Source organism: Danio rerio, chromosome 10, assembly GCF_049306965.1.
Source record: "Danio rerio strain Tuebingen ecotype United States chromosome 10, GRCz12tu, whole genome shotgun sequence".
In the NCBI taxonomy this organism is placed as follows: Eukaryota; Metazoa; Chordata; class Actinopteri; order Cypriniformes; family Danionidae; genus Danio; species Danio rerio.
In genome coordinates this window covers 33,372,916-33,393,047 of record NC_133185.1, presented here as the reverse complement: position 1 = coordinate 33,393,047, position 20,132 = coordinate 33,372,916, and the positions used below count along the sequence as shown (strand labels likewise).

General features: G+C 36.7%; 1 protein-coding gene and 1 long non-coding RNA gene across 15 annotated transcripts in view; both read left to right on the top strand.

The window, feature by feature from the left end:
• bbx (BBX high mobility group box domain containing) overlaps positions 1–6,512 on the top strand; it is a 56,991-nt gene extending 50,479 nt beyond the window's left edge. For 11 of the 14 annotated variants that reach the window (XM_073914913.1, XM_021479389.3, XM_068223979.2 and 8 more), the window contains 2 exons: positions 1,972–2,167; positions 5,277–5,560. In XM_073914913.1, the coding sequence (XP_073771014.1) occupies positions 1,972–2,167; positions 5,277–5,358 (278 nt within the window). In that variant the 3' untranslated portion in view covers positions 5,359–5,560. Of the gene's footprint in view, positions 1–1,971; positions 2,168–5,276 lie in introns of all 14 variants that reach the window. The other 3 variants (XM_073914909.1, XM_005172696.6, XM_073914914.1) reach the window with 2 other exon arrangements.
• Positions 6,513–8,004: 1,492 nt separating this feature from the next.
• LOC141376393 (uncharacterized) lies at positions 8,005–15,329 on the top strand. Its single transcript, XR_012386397.1, has 2 exons — positions 8,005–13,342; positions 13,478–15,329. It is a non-coding gene; the product is annotated as an uncharacterized lncRNA (long non-coding RNA).
• Positions 15,330–20,132: the final 4,803 nt, after the last annotated feature.

The window sequence follows — 20,132 nt, the reverse complement described above, 5'->3', positions numbered from 1 at the left end:
ATGATGTTTTTCAACAGAAGGAAAACGCGAACTACTTCCAAACACTTCAGATATAGTCTGTGTTAGTTAATGTAAGACTATTGATGAAATCCAGCATAACACTGTATGACAACGCTTCAGATGACTGTTCTAGAGCCTACAGCTAATCAATCTGACAGATTCTAGAGTGCATTACAGCTCTAAATATTAATATAAACGATAAATGATCTTAAATAAAACAAATACATGTATAGAGATGGTATGTAAGTATATAACTTTACTCACATGGGAAACGGAGGCCACGTGAATGGTTTGTGAGCACAATTAAGTTCATTCAGCACGCCATGCCATCTAATAATTGTAGGAAACAAGTCCGAAAGGCAGTTGACTGTGTAAAGCCACATAAAACAACACAGAAATATGATAAATATGCCGAGTTCAGTGGCTAAACTGCAGGATTTAGCTGAGGTGACATGACAGCGACCAACAAGACCTAGCTGTCAAACAAGTGGCCACCCCCTTAATTATGCAAACTTTATAAAACTTAATATAAAGGAAACGGATGAGTTATAAAAAAAATTCACCCCCTCACAGTTGTCATGAAGGGTAATATTAGCTGTATTAACCAAAATCTTTTTTGTACCAGGCTGTAAACACCTTTTTTTCTGCTGTAAAGTTGGCCATTCTAACAGTGGGCTCATTTTAAATTTGCTCTGTTTTGGAGCCAGGAGCGCCAGGACTAGCAGAATCTCGGATGAATTGCAGTGTTAGTTACTTCCGTATTGGCTTCCTGAGGGAGAGCGGGAGGTTGCCGCTTGGTTTTTACCTGTTTGTTCGTAAGATGTTCGTATCAATTTACAATATAATCTATAATTTATTCATTCATATATTATTTTAACAAATATGTAATAGTTTGAATCAAAGTATAGCATTATTTCTTAAATGTTTTGACATTTTATTGTCATTTAAGTTGTTTAAATCATTTTTATGCTATAACATATTAATATGTAGGCAACACGGTGGCTCAATGGTTAGCACTGTCACCTCACAGCAAGAAGGTCGCTGGTTTGAGTCCCACTGGCATTTCTGTGTTCAGTTTAAATGTTCTCCCTGTGTTGGCGTGGGTTTCCTCCAGGTGCTTCGATTCCCCCACAGCCCAAAGCTATGAGCTGTAGTTGAATTGAATAAGCTAAATTGGCCATAGTGTATGTGTGTGCATGAGTGTGAATGGATGTTTCCCAGTACTGGGTTGCGGCTGGAAGGGCATCTGCTGTGTAAAACATATGCTGGATAAGTTGGCGGTTCATTCCGCTGTGGCGACCTCTGATAAATAAAGAGACTAAGCCGAAGGAAAATGAATGAATGAATGAATATCAATATGAAATAAAACTTTAATAGTTTACTTTGATAAATTTAATTAAGTTATTACAGGAATCCATTTGATGGAACTTTTTGCGATTTGTTTTAGGTTTTTGATTTGCATTGTAGAAGAAAAAACATTATATATAAATAAATAAAATGAAGCCTTTGCAAATATTATAAACATGTATTTAGGGTTCTCCCACTAAGCAACAAATCAAATTATTTGCATTTAAAGTAATTATTCTTTATAGACAACATTTATGATAAACAAGCCTCATTTCACTGTCATGATTTCAAACCTCCAGCTTGTGGGAAATGAGCTTTATAAATTTTCACGTGCCTCTTTCATTCAGCACAGTGGGTGATATGCTTGACTGATGTGGCAGTGTTTTTCAAACAGAAAACGGTAAAGCTGACGCATCGTGCAATAACAGAACCACTGATTCCACAGTAGATTACAGACATGTTTGTAACACCATGTACCACAACCAGAAATAAATAATAGTATTGGCCAATAAAAGATTACTCTGATAAAACCAACCACATTAACTATGTCACTTCAACTCAGCATGGTGGAAATTTTAGGTCACTGATATGACTGGATTCTTTAAAATCATTTCTCTGTTGCAGCAGAAGACAAATCTAAGGATCAGACCAAGAATCAAGATGAAAAGCCATTCACTCAAGAGACATTATGCAATAGAGGGGTTTGCTACACTGACCCGAGATCAGCAGAAGCAGACTTGACAGATGCGCCCGGCAGCCTCCCGGCCTTCTTCAGCTTAGCTGCTCTTGCTGAGGTTGCAGCCATGGAGAACGTGCACAGGTAGGGTGTGCGATGTTTACTGTGTAAGGAATTATTGTGACAGTTAGCTAATATGACATTAACATGACAGTTAAGTTAATACATATAATAAAACACAAACACATTTTTATCTGTAAAACATCATTTCATTTCTTCTAAGAATTTAAAACTCAGCATTTTTTTAACTAAAGGCTGCGAATGTTGTGGAATCTCTGAATTTGTATTGCCATTCATGTTGACCTTTCCAAAATGACAGACCTGTCAATGTGTCTGCAGCAGTCAATACAAATCATTGAATGTAATATAATGCCTTATGAAACTGTTCATAAGCATTGTTTTGTTTAATGTGGTTACCATGTTAACTGCAATATTTCAGTCATTCCATAAGCTCCACCTACTTGAATGGATTTGCATTTTAATAAATGGTTTAAAAAACAGGTCATCAAACCAGTGTCCTGCAGACTTTAGTGCCAACTTGCCTCAACACGCCTGCCTGGAAGTGTCGAGGGCTGTATACAAAATCACCCCTACACCCTATTCATTATTCCCTACTTTACAGTATTATATACATTTAAAGGAATGAATGAAAACAAGTGAATGAATTGGAGCAGTTTTGTTTGTACTTTGCTGGTTGATAGATTAATTAGACAAATTCGATTTGTAACGTCTTGGTCAGGACCTGTGATTGTTATTTAACACTTTGTCCCCCACAAAGTTGTCTAATAGACAGCTAAACACAATGGCTTGGCTAAAGAAAGGCTAAATTTGGGCTACCAACACTATTAGACTAACAATTGTTCAAAAGTAGGCTAGTTCTCAAACCAACAGTTTAGACAGCCCTCACATGGGTAGTCATTCATATCTGTGTATCTAATGATACGCCCAGTTTAGGGCTATTCTTAGACATCTGTTAGATTTTCACTGACAGCCTAATTTTAGTCTTGATTTAGTCAAGTTGTTTATGTTTTGACCTCTATTAGACATCCATTAGACTTCTTGCTGGGATATTAGTAATCAGACTTGGTATTTTGATTGCTGTTATGTATACAAACATAATTTGAACATTAGAGTTATCATTTATTTAGAAACTTGCACCTAGGATGCAATCTCGTGGTCAGATTAGGTTTACTGTATGTGCCCAGGGCTACGTTTTGCAAAGCGTTAAATAGGTTTCCTTGCAGCTTGTGCTGACAAATTCAACAGAGTTCTATTGTCTATCTTTTTCTTAATCTCAAATGCGATTCTAGGCTACGTTTTCTCATACGTGCTATTTACACATCCTCCTCGTGCATGTTTGCAAGAAACCAACCAGCTTGTCTATCAGTTAGGCTTGTAGTGGGTTCTCGATGAATGGTAATGTGAGAAAATCTAGAACAAAATGGTGGCACTACTCACTGATGTAATGTGCAAAGTGATGATTTATAATGATGGAACTTGTGACTGACCTGCACCCTTCCCTAAAACCAACTGATAGTGTTTTCAAATGCAAAGAAGCAGCAGCGCATTGTAGTCATGTTGTTTTACCACAATTTCACATAGCTTTTTTACCTTGTTTCACTGAACTCAAATTCAAACTTTATTTGTCGGTAATATGTCCCTGTAAACATTGGTAGCGATAAAAGGAACAAAAGTTGTTGTTAAACCCAACCGTCACTGTACTGGAAAATTATTAATTATTGTTTACAGTTTCATAAAAAAATGCTTCTATTTTGATGTGCATATCGCACTTCAGGCTGGCTGCGTATCCCATCTAGACTTTACCAAACAGAGTTAACTTGTTTACAGAAGTTCAAGACCAGGACCACGCCCCACTTTGCCACCTTATCCAATCACCTTCTCCCTAAACTTAATTTAAGCAGATCAGCCCTCTTGCACAGTTCATCTCATTCTTTCGAACCCACCCTCCCTCCCTCTATTTTCTTGTTTCCCATTAACAATTATTATTGCACTCTCTTCCCTCCTAGGTTAAATTAGGGGTTCTAATTAATCAGAATATTAAACAAAGACTCATTCTGAAAACACAGCCCTAAATACGTTTCTGCAAATTGCGAATTATGTAGCCAGAAGTACGTATTGCTGCATTTCGTCTTTAGAAATGAATGCTACAGGGCCGTGTGACGCCTTTCCTTTTCTTGTTAACCAGCTGACCGCTTGCCTTTATGTGGATGGCTTTTTTGCTGTTACTAGTTTGTCCAGTTAGCTCGACATGTACGTCAGCGGACTTGAAACGCAGAAAGAAGTTGTCCACGATGATGGGGTTTGAGTCCAGCGAAGAATGGTTCCAGAAAGCAGGTAGAACAAAAATAGAAGCCAAAAAATAAATAAAAAGTAAATAACAGGGTGAGAATGTGCTAAAAATCTGAAAATGTAGTAAAAAGATTAGGACTTTTCTTTTTATGGATTCCTTTTGAAAACTGTCGGTTGGGTTTAGGGAAGTAGGTAGGTGGGTCAATTGGTACTTTTGAAAACAGTAGTGGTTGGGTTTAGGGGAGGAGGAGGTGGGTCAGTCGATCAGTCGGTCGGTCGGTCAGGCAGTCAACAGCGGCCTCTGGTGGATTTATGCAAGAATAGCAGGCACAAATGGCACTCGCGAGAGAAATTTGACATCTCAAAAAATGTACACAGCGATCTCTGGCGGATTCGCAAAAACAAAAACTGCAAAAAAAAAAAACGAAGCTCCTGTGACATATTTGGTGCTCTCCAGAAATGTATATAAGGGTACTTTTTCAGAATGAGCCTGGGTTGAAAATATTACAGAGACGAGGATGCCCAATCAACTTACCTACTCTTCTCTTCCATTCCTCTTTATCTCACTGTTCCCTTACCATCCCTCCTCCATCTCTTTTCATCCCTTCTTCCGTACAGGATGAAAGGTATCAGAGGGTGATTTGGGATACAGCCAAGTATTCCTAGTAATTAGCATGTTCAGGTTTGTTTGATTAGGGTTGGAGCTAAACTCTACATGACCCTGGCCCTCCAAAACGATTCCAATCCAGAACGAGTGTGGTGACCCCTGGTTTAAATGCTAAAATTAAGTTAATGCTAAACATATATTTTAAATGTAATGTTGTTTAAATCATCATGTCATTGGGCATTTACTAATAATTTATGCATAATTTAATTGTTGCAGAGCCCAGCGTGCTGTGAGCATCCCGACTGAAGCTCAAGTGAAGGACATGGCTCCTGTGCTGATTTCCTGTGCGGACCAGTGAAGCCTCAGCCAGGCCCGGACCGACTGAGCTCATGCACAGACATGCTGGGGCCTTATTCTTGACCCTCGGCCCTCAACGCTGGGGAGAAAGAACGAAAGAGAGCGAGCGAGACTGGAAAAGGGATGAGGGAAGCTCTGAGACGGATGAAGATGCTTAATCCCAGAAGCCTTCACCTTAAACCCAATCCCCTCCCTCCCTCTCACCCCCTCAGGGCCCCTGGGGGAGCCAATTCTGGTCCCTTAGCCTGATTCCTCTGGTGGCTTTTGGACCAGTTATCAGACTTATTTTTGTTTGTTTTTTTCAATCTGCAAGAAATGGCTACTATTTAAGGTCAAGTTTTGCCTACAAAAGTGCATTTGAAGCAAGTGCTCCCTCTTCGTCTTTCTCTTTTTAACCTTTCCGTTCCTGGCTAGCTTCATTGCACAAAAGTAGTCTCTCTTTTTTTTTTTTTTCACACAGCAGCGCACATCTTCTCTCAGTCAAAGGAACGTTTTGTGGCTTCCTGCCCCCTTTTTCCTGCTTGTGATGAGAGAGAGAATGAGCTGCTCAACCTCAGCCTCGTACCTCACAAACCTGTTCAGATTCATTTCTGCACAGAAGCACCACCTTCACCTTCATAATGCACAGTCAATGCCTAGATGCCTCTTTCTTTCAAGCAATGACCCTTAGTGTCTCTGGTGCCTCTGTAGATGGGAGTCAGTCGGAGGCAAACCACCTGTTTTCCTCTTGCAAACAGAAGCCATGTTTTAGGGGGGAAGCCGGATGTTTTGTGCAAGAAGTGCTGCGGTCACAGGCAAACCAATATTTGAAGGGTCCAAAATTAGCACTTGCTCTGCGTCAAATATTTATCAATTGTATATATTATATTATTATAAGCTAATTGTTCAAAAGTTTTGGGTCTGTAAGATGTTTTTTGAAAGTATTTTATGCTCAATATTTTAATATGATAAAAATAGTAATATTGTGAAATATTATTACAGTTTAAAATAGTTTCTATCCTAATAGATTTTAATATGTAATATATTAAAATAGTTTCTATCCTAATAGATTTTAATATGTAATATATTTCTGTAATGGCAAAGCTGAACTTTCAGGAGTTTTCAGTGTGACATGATCCTTTAGAAGTCTTTCTAATAAGTTCATTTGGTGCTCAAGATACATTTCTTCCTATTGGTATTGTTGTTGAATAGTTGAGCTGCTTTATTTTTATTTTTGGTATCTGTAATACATGTATTACTTGATTTTTTGAATGAATGGAAAGTTCAGCATTTAATAATAGAAATGATATAAAAGTAATGTCACTTTTGATTATGCACACTACCTGACAAAAGTCTTGTCGCCTATCCAGGTTTTAGGAACAACAAATAATAACTTGACTTCTAGTTCATTTGGTATCAGAAGTGGCTTATATGAAAGGCAAAGACCTCTAGATAAATAGATATAAAGTCATGGTGCAGTGGAAAAGGAATTGATCATGTGTATGACTATCTGCAATGACTCAAATAATGTATTATTTAAGTAATCTGGGATGGCAAAGAAAGCGTTCTTGCAGGGCTCCCAGAGTTCATCAAGATTCTTTGGATTCATCTTCAATGCCTCCTCCTTCATCTTACCCCAGACATGCTCAATAATGTTTATGTCTGGTTACTGGGCTGGCCAGTCCTGGAGCACCTTGACCTTCTTTGCTTTCAGGAACTTTGGTGTGGAGGCTGAAGTATAAGGAGCGCCATCCTGCTGATGAATTTGCCCTCTTCTGTGGTATGCAATGTAATGGGCAGCACAAATGTCTTGATACCTCAGGCTGTTGTTGTTGCCATCCACTCTGCAGATCTCTCGTACACCTCCATTCTGAATGTAACCCCAAACCAGGATTTTTTTCACCAAACTTGACTGATTTCTGTGAGAGTCTTGGGTCCATGCCAGTTCTAATAGGTCTTCTGCAGTATTTGTGATGATTGGGATGCAGTTCAACAGATCATTCATCAGAAGTAACTACTTTTCCAAATGATCAACTAGAAGTCAAATTATTATTTGTTGCTCTTACTACTGGAATCAACGACAAGACAAGTCTAGTGTAGTGCATCTCTGTTAAAGTATTAATTTGTTTTATATATATATATATATATATATATATATATATATATATATATATACATACACACACACACTATCTTCCTGACCCCAAGCTTTTGAACAGTAGTCTATAATCTAAAAAATAATGTATATTTTTAATTTCTCCTGCATTTTTTGTAATATAAAAAGTGTTGGCAATAGTTTAAAATAGTCTCAAATTTTAAAACTCCTTTAACCTTTGCTCCAAAGCTGTAATTTTAGACCCTGCCTACGAGTGTTTCTGACTGACTCAGTCACCCGATGGAAAGCCAGTCTAGCCGTTTTAGATTGTGGCGTCCTGTCACGTTTAGCTCTGCGCTTTCCTCTTGACATGCACAGCTATCAATGAATTCATTATCAGAACAGTATGGCGATACTTGAATGAAAAAAAAAATGCATTTTATGTCAATACTTGACCTTACTGCAGTGTGTAGCGTCTTGCTGGCTAATCCAAACGAGTGCTACTCCTCTCTAATATAGTTTAATAATAGACACTGCACTAATTTCTAGCTTCAGTAGACAATGCTTTTAGTTGTCGTTGGCTTTTGTTATAATAATAGCGTGTGTTTTCTTTTTATTTTGTTTTAGTCTCAAACTAGCTTTTGTATCATCACTGAGATACTTGGCCCTCGGTTTCTTCTTGTACCCGAAGGCTTTACACACCATTCCAGCTCAAAGTTTTGCTGATTCTGTCCATTCCTCCAAGCACACGGTGAGAGAGAGGGGGAGAGGCTATGAAAACAGCAATCGATGTTTAAGAGAAAGACGTTTCTCTCTCTCTCTCACACACACACACACACACGCACACCTTGAGTTGTGAGAATCAGCATAGCATGTTCTTTTAAACGTGCACATCCTGCGATTCAGGCACTTGTGAGTCAAACCCCTGCAGGGTCACATTCTGCAGTTCAAAGCAGATTGTGTGCTGTGTTATAGACATGTTGCAAATAATCACGTTCTTGTTAGAATTCATGAAAACATCTACAAATTCTACAAACAATGTCTGTTCATTTGAGAAGCAGGACTGTGTGAGAGAAAACTTCATTGCATTTTATTTAATTTATCTTAAACTCACATCTACATGAATATGTATTTAAATAATCACATTCATTTATTTCACGCAGTTAAGATTTTGATTTTGTAAATCCGAAATGTTACGTTAACAAAATATGTTCAGTGATTCACTCAGCCACCCTTTTCGTATACTAAGCCAGTGTAAATTATGAATCGTTAGATTTGTAGATTTTTCCAATTGTGAGATTCCTTATGAAAAATAAGGTTAATTAAAGGTTAGTAATGGGAATTTTGATTTGAGTGAATCAGATATTTGGTTTAAGTTCACGAAAATGATTCTTTAATCCTTAATGCAAGAGTTGTGAGCAAGTCATGAAGCATTTTATCCTGCAAAATTAAGGTTAATTCAAGATTAATGGTGGATCCAGTAAACAAAATTGGCCGTAGTGTGTGGGTGTGTGTGTGTGCGCAAGATGAAATCGGTGTTTCCCAATACTGGATTGCGGGTGGAAGGGTATCCGCTGCATAAAACATATGCTGGAATAGTTGGCGGTTCATTCCGCTGTGGTGACCCCTTACAAATAAAGGGACTAAGCCAAAGGAAAATAAATATATTTTTCCGTTGAGTGAATCGGCTGTTTTGTATTAATTCTTTGAATAGATTCTCTAATTCGTTCATGACCAGAGTTTAATATTATGAGCAAGTTATGAACCGTTAGAGTTCTGTTGCAAAAATACTGATGATTTCAAGATTATTGGTGGGATTTTAGATTTAAAAGAATCAAAGTAGTGTAATAAAAAAGATTCACTGATTCGTTCAGTGATCTTTTCTTCAGGTTCAGGCATCATGAGCACCCAATTAGATTCATCCACCAAAAAATAAGATGAAATTAGGGATGGCGGGAATCTTTGATTTGAGTGAATTGAAGTGCTCTCAGGAGAGTCATTCAGTCGTCCTTTCCATTTCATCCCGGATGGGATTTGAGCAAGGGCGACATGGTGGATCAGTGGTTAGCACTGTCACCTCACAGCAAAGAAGTTTGCTGGTTGGAGTCCTAGCTGGGTCAGCTGACATTTCTGCATGATGTTTACATGTTACCCCCACGTTTCCTCCGGGTGCTCCGATTTTCCTCATAGTCCAAAGACATGCACTATAAGTGAATTGACTGTAGTGTGCTGGAATAGTTGGCAGTTCATTCCGCTTTGGCATCCCCTGAAATAGAGACTAAGCCTGAAGAAAATTAATGAATGTGTTTTGAGCAAGTTATGAATCATTTACAAAAAAGAATTGTTAAAAAGTGCGTCATTCATTATCAAAACAAATCTTATTATCATTCATTAAAATGTAAGTGCCAATAATAAGCTACAACATGACTTCATGGAGGTTTTATGAGTCATGTGACAGAATGTGAATGATTTGTCTGTCTAAATCAACTTTTCCTTATGAAGGGCCTAAAACCAAACTTGATTGAGGCTAATGTGCCGAAGATAAATAAAGTTGTCATGTGTAATTTCCTAATTTATTTAATAATGTTTATTTATATAATACTAATACAGTATTTTTCACATTTTATTATGAACTTATAAGAGTAAAAAGAAAGCAATCTAATTTATAACAGAATGATAACAGTTTTTGCCTTGATTTGCTCATCTATGTCTTCTGCATAGTCCTCTATCCGTCTAGTGACAGTATGTACAATTTTAAAAATCTGACACATTTACAACATTTAATTGAATCATTTAGTTTGACTTTGCTCAGCAAAAATACAAACAAAAAAAATTTTCAAAGTCAAATTAGAAACGACAATCTGTTAAAGACATTCGCTCCAACCCTCTCCATCATTCTCACTCCCCTCTCATATGGGATGGTGGGCCAAATCAAAGGTTACAATGGCCCTACTTTGAGCATCTTTGGGCTGAATTGATTTAAAAACAGGTTTATTCTTGTATTCTCTCACACTGTTTTGCTTCTCAGTCAGATATGTGGTTAAAGGACATTTTGATATTTTCCTGTTAAACAGCTCTGCTCAGAATGTGATTTTTGCAGCACACAGCAGCTCCCTGTGCTCTTGGGCTGGTTCGAACCTCAGACTCTTCTTCCTGAAACCCTCCTGAGCTCACAGGGAAGTCTACATAAATGAAGGAATGCTATAAGCCAGACCACAAGTTTAAAAGCCACAAACTCTTTCACTGCTACAGCTCTTTTTCCTTTTTATTAAGACTTTAATAATAATAATGATGTTTGACCTTTTATTTGTTTTGCTTTTAAAGTCACCAATTTTTCTTCTATAAATGATATTGTCTGTGAATTTACGAACTTATAACTAATAAGGTTTTTTTTGTACTTCTTCGAAATACTGTATTTAATTTGTTCTCCCTAGAACACCTGCTATAGGATGCTGTTTTTCCTCGCTTTGTTCGTAACATTTCGTTTAGAATCCTCAGGCTTTTCTGAGATGTGCTCTACTGGATCGAGACTGTTGTCAAAAGCTCATATACAAATCTCTGTGTATATATACCTATGCTTACCTGTTAAGCCAACAAGCACTGATTAAGAATGCACCGCCTCTAGACGATTAGTTCCTGCTTATGGACGTGCACGTGCGAGGCAACCGCATATGGCCTACGTCTGGTGTGTGTGTGCGTGTGTGTGTAGAGACCGCGAGATCTTTGTCTGAATGTCCCCCCTTTCCTGTTATTTATACAATAGAGGCATTTAATCCAAGCCAAGGGTTTAAACCTCAGTGTATTTTAAGTAATAGTACGCTTGTAGGCTGTAATTGTGCCTGAGGCAGTCGTGAGACATATTGATGATGTTTACCTGACAAATCAGGACCTAATCACTTTTATAAGTGTGAGTTTTATTAAGCTAATTTTCTTAATCATCTGCACGGCCCCACTTATGAAACTTTAAAAGTCTATAGTAGGGTAAAAACAATGGATTAAATGTTATGATGAATAATAGGATACTAAACCTCCTGCTCAGCTGTTTGTGAATCAATTGATTGTCTTTATGGACGATTTGAATTGTACCGATCAGTAATCTGATTGTGAATTATCCCCAGAGTGGACTGATGTCATTTTTTAGTTTTATGCAAATACAATTTTGTGTAAAATTTAGAATGTTGTTCACTCAGATTGAGGGTATGTTTACACAACATTGTTATCAACTAAAATCTCAAAATGTTAGGATGCATGTTGTCGTCTATATCAGTGTTTCCCCACGTTTCTGGAGGCCCACTTACACTGCTTGTTTTGGAGATCTAATTTCTCTGTCGCACCCATTACAGGTCTTTCAGTCTCCTCGAATACATTTTACTGTACCAAGCTGTAATGCTGTATTCACACTAGATGCAGATGAGGCATCAAACGTGAGTTATTTATATGTTAAGTCAATGCAAAGATGCGAATAGACATCCTGCGGCGCATTTCGCATGAATGAATGAAGCGGTGTGGGTTGAGTACTTTGCACGTTTGACTCGCTTTACGCGCGTTTCATGCGAATCACTTAAGCTGGAAAATTTGACCTTCAGCGGGCATTTACGGCGTGTTAACCAATCAGGAGCTTGCTCTTGTAGGAGAGCGAATATGACATAGTGTCTGTTGTTGGTGTTCCGAGGGAAAATCCTCTTGCCGGCACCGAACAATAGTTCTTCAAACTGGTCCTAGCTCAGTCTGAAGCACCGCTGAAAGCCTCCATCCAGGTATAGTTTCTGGAGGAGTTGATGAACCTACAGAGCTGGTTGCACCTCTGAAAGGATCTAGTGGACTCAGACACGGCGCCAAATTAATTTACACTCTTTTTCAGCATTCCGAAAGCACATACGGTTACACAGCTGTTCTCTCAGTTAAATCCATTTTAGCCATTTAGCAACAAAGCTAGAGTCACCAGGCTGACACAAGCCTTGCACATGACATGTACCTGCGTCTATTGTGAAGTAAATTGGAAGCACATTTTAAGCGAGTAAATTTAAAATGTTCATATGTGAATATCGCAATTTATTGCGAGTTCCGCGTCTGGTGTGAACACTGCATAACGCTCAGCTGGGCTAATTGTGTTTCTTTACAAAGTAACATACTGCCATCTACTGGCCTGACATGCATAATTCGTCTTTATTAGAAGTTTTTGAGCTTAGATCATTTTAATAACTTTGCCTTCTGAACCAAAACTTTTCAGAAAACCAAATAAAAACTTTTGTCAAAAGATGTAATAACGTTTACCATTGTTTGCCGTAATTTCGTATGCGTAACGATCAGTAGTGGTCATCAGGACTGTTTGCATGCAGGCGTGAAGTGCTCCTTTACAAAGAAACATCGCCACCCACTAGCCTGGCATGCATAATACAGCGTTTTCGGACATTTTTTTGCTGATCCACGCGCATTTTGACTACATTGACATCAGTATGCAAAACTTCAAAAATGCGAAGGAAAAATTTTCCAAGTACTTTGTTGTTGTGTAAACATACCCTAAATATACGGTCACATTTATCATTACTTTTCATAATTTTGCAGCCTGATCTTACGAGGAAACGTAACTATTTTACTTTTTTTTCAATTTAGTGGCTAATTCGTACAAGTTCAGTCATACGAAAATGTATGTTTTTAAAAAAGAGGCTTGGCACCCAACCCCACCCCTAAACCCAACCGTTATTGAGTGATAAATCAAGTCAAGCTGAGCTTTATTGTCGAATATAATATAAGAAAATAGTACTAAATTGTATGAATGAGATCATACGAATTAGCCACTAAATAAAACATTTACAAACTGCCATGAGGTAGCGTTGAATTTTGTGGTAAGAATCCAGTGATTTCACATCTGGAATCTGCGTGATTGGGAGTTTTTTGTAGTAGTGAAAATGTTCCCCATGCAATTTGATCACACAAATTTAAGCAACAGAAGCTGCTTGATTTGAAGTGCATTCTGTGCTTTATACATTTCTATAACAATAGACAGTGAACTTTTGCACAACATTTAATTGAGATTTAATCACAGCTTAAGGCCCTCTATTAAATCATGTTTCCTCAAAGGATGATGGATTATAATAAATCCAACTCACCCAAGTACCATATTTGTTGTTCACAGGAAGTTACTGTAAGACGTCTTCCCTCACGCATAATGTGCTTCAGACGCAATTTAAATTCTTCCCAGCGATCAGGAAACGCGTTGTACGCGCGTCGTTCTCTCAGACGTTTGCCAAAGAAAAGCGAAAATAGTCTGTAAGGGAAATTTCACGATGCAGAGAGCCAGGCTTTATTCTGCTGGGTTTAGCCAGTGGATCTGTCTTCAGGTTTCAAGTGTATTTTATCAGCACAAATAGTTCTTCTAATCTTTTCTGACTTTTTTTTTTTTTTTGGTCCTCTGAATTAACCTGCAGCGAGAGTGGTGTGCAAAATGTTGGCACCTTTTAAATGCCTATTTTAAAAAAACAATATTTGCACCTTAAACCCATACCAAAACATCATATTCATAAAGGGACTGTTCACTCAAAAATGGCAAGTCTTATCTTATATTGTTTCAATATCTGCATGATTTGACAAAACACAAAAAATAAGGTCGTTAGCAGAATGTTCATGCTGCACTTTTGCATAATTCAAGCGAATGGCAAAAAAAGATACATGATCTGTGACTCTATCTCAAATCTTCCTAAGCCATATAATAATTTTGTGTTGAGAAAGGCAGAATTTAAAACCCCCTCCGGACACTTTTATGGAGGTTTTTTTTGTTCGCCATTCACTTGTATTATACAGACAAAAACAGCACAGACATACAAAATAACATGAGGGTAAACACATTTTTGCTTGAACAACCCCCATAAAGATTGATCTCCACATCTCGCCAGTGTCCCCTCATGATTGTCATTCTTAAATCATAACCTCTCATACATATCCAGAGGGGGAAATATGAGCATTTACGAGAAAACAAAAAGAATTGCTAGTGAGAATTATAATGCGTTGAATGAAAACACGGCTTATTTGTCCCCGCATGATGCATCTTTAGAACCTGATCCCATCCCATAACACCCCCTGTCATATGAAGTTCACCCCACTTTTTTCTATTTAGATGATGCCTCTTAGCAAAAATGCCTCTATGAGAAATTCCTATATTAGCTATAAAGATGATGATATTTACCCTTTTGTGCTAGATTGTCTCTTGAATGTAATGAATTTTGTACCTGTATTTTTCTAATTCCAATCCAGTCTTTCTGTATGGCGGTGGCTTTATATGGAGGAACTCTAGGCTGCTTCCTTGACGTCAATAATTTATAAAAACTTCCAGTCATCCTCAATACACAAAATCCTGACCTCTTTAGTGCGCAGTTCTGCTGCCGCCATCATATCGGACTTGCAAACAACCTTTGCTTTCACACAACTGAGACATGCAATATTATAGCGATCACGGATATCGGTTGCCAAACGTTCACTTATTCAGCTCTTAATAATCTTAAATATGCACCCCGTCAACCGTTGAGGATTTTTTCTCGTTCGCTCTTTCTGTTATTGTTGTTGTTTTTCTGCTCTGTACGAGAATGTACGTTCATGGCTTTAGATGCAGTTGTGGCGCCGTCTTTTTAAACGCTTATCCGAGATCCTGTTTCCCCGAATTCTCTACGGAGTTTATACTTGTGTGCTTGATCTGATTATTGTCACTAGTACTGTATGATGCAATGTATGGATCTGATTGTTACAGCCCAGTTGTTGATGCAGCCTTGCCTTACTGACCCCTGCGTAGAGAGAGGGACCCCTTTTTGCCATTGCCCTTCTCACTGAGTCTTATGTCATAACACTGTCTGCTGACGCAAATGTTATTCTTTAAACACCTATTAAAGTAACATACATATGAGGAACATGGCTGCTTCATGTCTTGATTTTTTTTTACTGATAAGAATATTGTCTTTTTTTTTTTACACTCACCGGCCACTTTATTAGGTACACCTGTTCAACGCAAATTTCTAAACAGCTAATCACATGGCAGCAACTCAATACATTTAGTCATGTAGACATGGTCAATACGATCTGCTGCAGTTCAAACTGAGCATCAGAATGGGGAAGAAAGGGGAGTTTTAAGTGATTTTGAATGTGGCATAATTGTTGGTTCCAGACGGGCTGGTCTGAGTATTTCAGAAACTGCTGATCTACTGGGATTTTCACACACAACCATTTCTAGGGTTTACAGAGAATGGTCCGACAAAGAGAAAATATTCTTGTTCAGCCTTGGTGATGCCAGAGGTTAGAGGAGAATGGCCAGACTGATACCAGCTGATAGAAAGGCAACAGTAACTCAAAAAACCACTTGCTACAACTGAGGTATGCAGAAGAGCATCTCTGAATGTAACAAGTGCAACCTTGAGGCGGATGAGCTACAGCAGCAGAAAACCACAGCGGGTGCCACTCTTGTCAGCTAAGAACAGAAAACTGAAGCTACAATTCACACAGGCTCATCAAAATTGGACAATAGAAGCTTGGGTAAACGTTGCCTGGTCTAATGAGTGTCAATTTCTGCTGGACATTTGGATGGTCGGGTTAGAATTTGGCATCAACAACATAAAAGCATGGGTCCATCCTGCCCTGTATCAACAGTTCACACTGGTGGTTGTGGTGTATTGTTGTGGGGGATATTTTCTTGACACACTTTGGGACCATTAGTACCAGCTGTCAACACCACAGTCTACCTGAGTATTGTTGCTGACCATGTCCATCCCTTTAAGACCACAGTGTACTCATCTTCTGATGGCTCCTTCCAGCAGGATAACGCGCCTTGTTACAAAGCGCAAATCATCTCAGAATGGTTTCTTGAACATGACAATGAGTTCACTGTACTCAAATGGCCTCTACAGTCACCAGGTCTTAATCCAATTGAGCACCTTTGGGATGTGGTGGAACGGGAGATTCGCATCATAAGTGGGAATCTGACAAATCTGCAGCAACTGTTTTGCCATCATGTCAGTGGACCAAAATCTCTGAGGAATATTTCCAGTACCTTGTTAAATCTATGCCACGATGGAGAAAGCAGTTATGAAGGCAAAAAAGGTCCAACCAAGTACTAGTAATGCGTACGTAATAAAGTGGCCAGTGAGTATATATTTAAAGCCTAGTCACAGATGTTGGTATCTTATAGTTTATAAAGTATCATTTTTCATGTTGTCGTTTTTTTAACTGAAGAATTTAAAAAAATATATATATTTTAACTTGTTAATATTAAGTAGGTTTTACAGTATCGTTTTGATTTACTCTGAGGATTGTAAACAAAATATGCATGATAATAAAACAGTTCATTAAAAATGTATTTTTGTAATAAAATATTTAGATATTATTAAATTATTATTGCATTAATTTGAGGTCCATAATTTATTGTAGGATTACCAAAAAGCAATAAGCATTAAAAATGATTACAGTTTCCTTTGTTTTACTTTATAATTATTATTATTATGTAATTTTATTTATTATGATTTTTATTATTATGTTATCTAGCATGTAGATTAATATCTGGGTTGAGAATACAAGTTATTATTATTATTATTATTAAATATAAAAATAATAGGTGTTTATTCCGCTGTGGCGACCCCTGATGAAAAAATAATAATAAATGACCTTATAAATTTACATTAAATGAATCTTTCAATTTATATATAGATATATAATATAAAATATGCTAAAATTATTTTTTATGTTGAACATTTTTCTTCTGTTTTCTTCATATTATTATGACTATTATACTTTGTTAATTCTACATTTAAGAAAACTAATTCACAAAAACACTAGAGCAGTGGTTATTATTTATAGGCTAGAGTTAGTAGCGCACACACTGATGCTCAGGTACCGCCTTTCATTGTCAATTGAAATGTTAGACAGTGAGGAACATTTGAAGCACAGACACGCAGCGATTGGGATGTTTTTACTTGCTGTTCATTTCATTTATACTTTTTCCAGCTTCGGGCTTTGTGAGTGTGATGGTAAGTGACTCATCTAATCTATTTTTTTTTTTTTTTTTTTTTTTTTTTGTAATTCTTAATAAGACATTGGGTTGTGTTGTCCTCTTCAAAAATGCTTCTTTATTGGCCTTTATGGTTAAATTGAAGTGCATGGTTTTTCTGTGGCATCTCTGTGAAATCCATTGATTATTTGATCATTTCTTTAAAAATTAATTATTTAAAAAAGCATGTTCTGGTCAAATGTCTTCTGAACATCATATATTTCCCCCCCAATTTCTGCTTAACGAAGAGAAGATTATTTTCAACAATTTTCAAACATAATAGTTTTAATAACTCATTTCTAATAACTGATTTCTAATAAATATATTAATAATTTGACTAAATAATATTTTACTAGACATTTTTCAAGGTACTAGTCAGCTTAAAGTGCAATTTAAAAACTTAAAACTAATTAGGCAAGTCATTATTCTTTAGACAATCAAAAAAAAAAGTGCGTAAGAGGACTAATAATTTTGACCTTAGTTTTATTTCATTTTTTTAAACAAAAACTGCTTTTATTCTAGCCGAAATAAAACAAATAAGACTTTCTCCACTAGAAAAAAAATATTATGGGAAATACGATAAAAAGTTCTTTGCTCTGTTAAACATTATTTGAGAAACATTTGAGTAAAAATAATCACACGAGGGCGTTGTAATAATTTTGATTTCAACTGTACATATAATTCTACACCAAAAAAAAATAAAACATCTGTATTGTTTTCAACACAATCTTGGGACTAACATGGACAACCTCAACCATCGGGTTACTGTAAATTGAATTGCATTTTCAACCCAAAAAAATGAGGTTGTCTATGTTTGACTCAAAACTGATTTAAAACAACCCATTTCCCAGTTTTTTGGTGAAACAATCCATTATTACAGCAGACAGATGTGCTGCAATGCACATTTCCAATTTTCAAATTCATTTTCAGGACACTTTATACAATAGAGTCCCAACACCATCTGTGGTTGGTTTGGTAGAGCCGAAAATTAAATTTTATTTATTATTTTGTTCATAATTTCAATTGTTTTGTTATGTTTGTTTTGTTCAATTATTATGTTTTATTAACTATAAAATATATTTTGTTTTATAAATAGAGTATTTTGATTTAAAACCCAACAGTCAACTTTATTAAATGAAATGAGTGTAGTAACTCAAGATTTACTGAAAGTTAATTCTACTCATCTTAAAAGAGTTTTGAACTCAGTGTTGAAGGTAATGCATAAATTAAATACTTCATTACATTAACTTAAATGGAGTAAGTTCACAGTACTGATTTAGATTAGTTTTTGAACTTAGATGTTTTGTAGCAATCGGTTTCCTTAAACCGTTCAAGTTACCTTTACTTAATGGGTTTTACAGTGTAAATAGCAATAGCAGAGCCCATTTGGGTGCTAAATACATCCCTTTTCATAAGATTCCATATGAAAGCATGCTTTGAAAGGGCTAGGTACTTAGAAATATTTTAATAAATTTTTATATAAATAGTATTTATTATTTTAATATTAGTATTATTAACATTACCTTTATACATTTGTTATTCATTTATCATCTATTCACTTGTCTATTTGTTTTTTGCGTCTAACATATTGCATCTAACATCTTTGGTAAGGTTTAAAAAAACTAAAAACACATTGTACACAACAGCATTTAGGTACTTGATATATTATTGTTACTGATGTGAACTAGTAGCAAAAATGACAGAACTCTTAAGGAAATAAAAAGCAGAGATGATTAAACCGCATATTCTCACTGGCTCTTTATAGCGCCAATTGAAAGCAATATGTGTTGGAAAAACTTCTAGATCAAATTAAACTATTATTATTACAAAATGCCTTACATAAGCACATTTTGTGTAAAACTGTCTTATATTGATCTGGGTTGTATGTAAGGTGGTGACAGGAAGTTCAACGTGTGTGAAAGTTTGCAGTAGTTTTATGATCCCTAACAACAGCTAATAGACGTATTTGGTCAACATTTATTTAAAACAGGTTACTTAAAAGGATGTATTTTTGACTTAGAGAAACTTGTTCATGCTTTTATCAGCAGCAGGGTGGATTACTGTAATGGACTCCTCACTGGTCTTCCTAAAAAGACAGTCAGACAGTTGCAGCTCATCCAGAACGCTGCAGCCAGAATTCTAACCAGAACCAGAAAATCAGAGCACATCACACCTGTCCTCAGGTCTTTACACTGGCTGCCAGTTACATTCAGAATAGATTTTAAAGTATTATTACTGGTCTATAAATCACTAAATGGCCTAGGACCTAAATACATCACAGATATGCTCACTGAATACAAACCTAACAGATCACTCAGATCATTAGGATCATATAAACTAGAAGTTCCAAGAGTTCAGCCAAAGCAGGGTGAATCGGCTTTTAGCCACTATGCTCCTCGCTGCTGGAATCAGCTTCCAGAAATGATCAGATGTTCCAACATTAGGCACATTCAAATCAAGACTGAAAACACATCTGTTTAGTTGTGCCTTTACTGAATGAGCACTGTGCTGCGTCCGACAGATTGCACTATCATGTTTTTCTCTTCTTCTTCATTCTTTTATATCACATTTTACCTGTTTTTATGTTTTGTTTTGTTTTTACGCATTTTTATTATTTGTTTTTATTTTTATTTTACTTGTTTCTTTTATTCTTGTTTATGTAAAGCACTTTGAATTG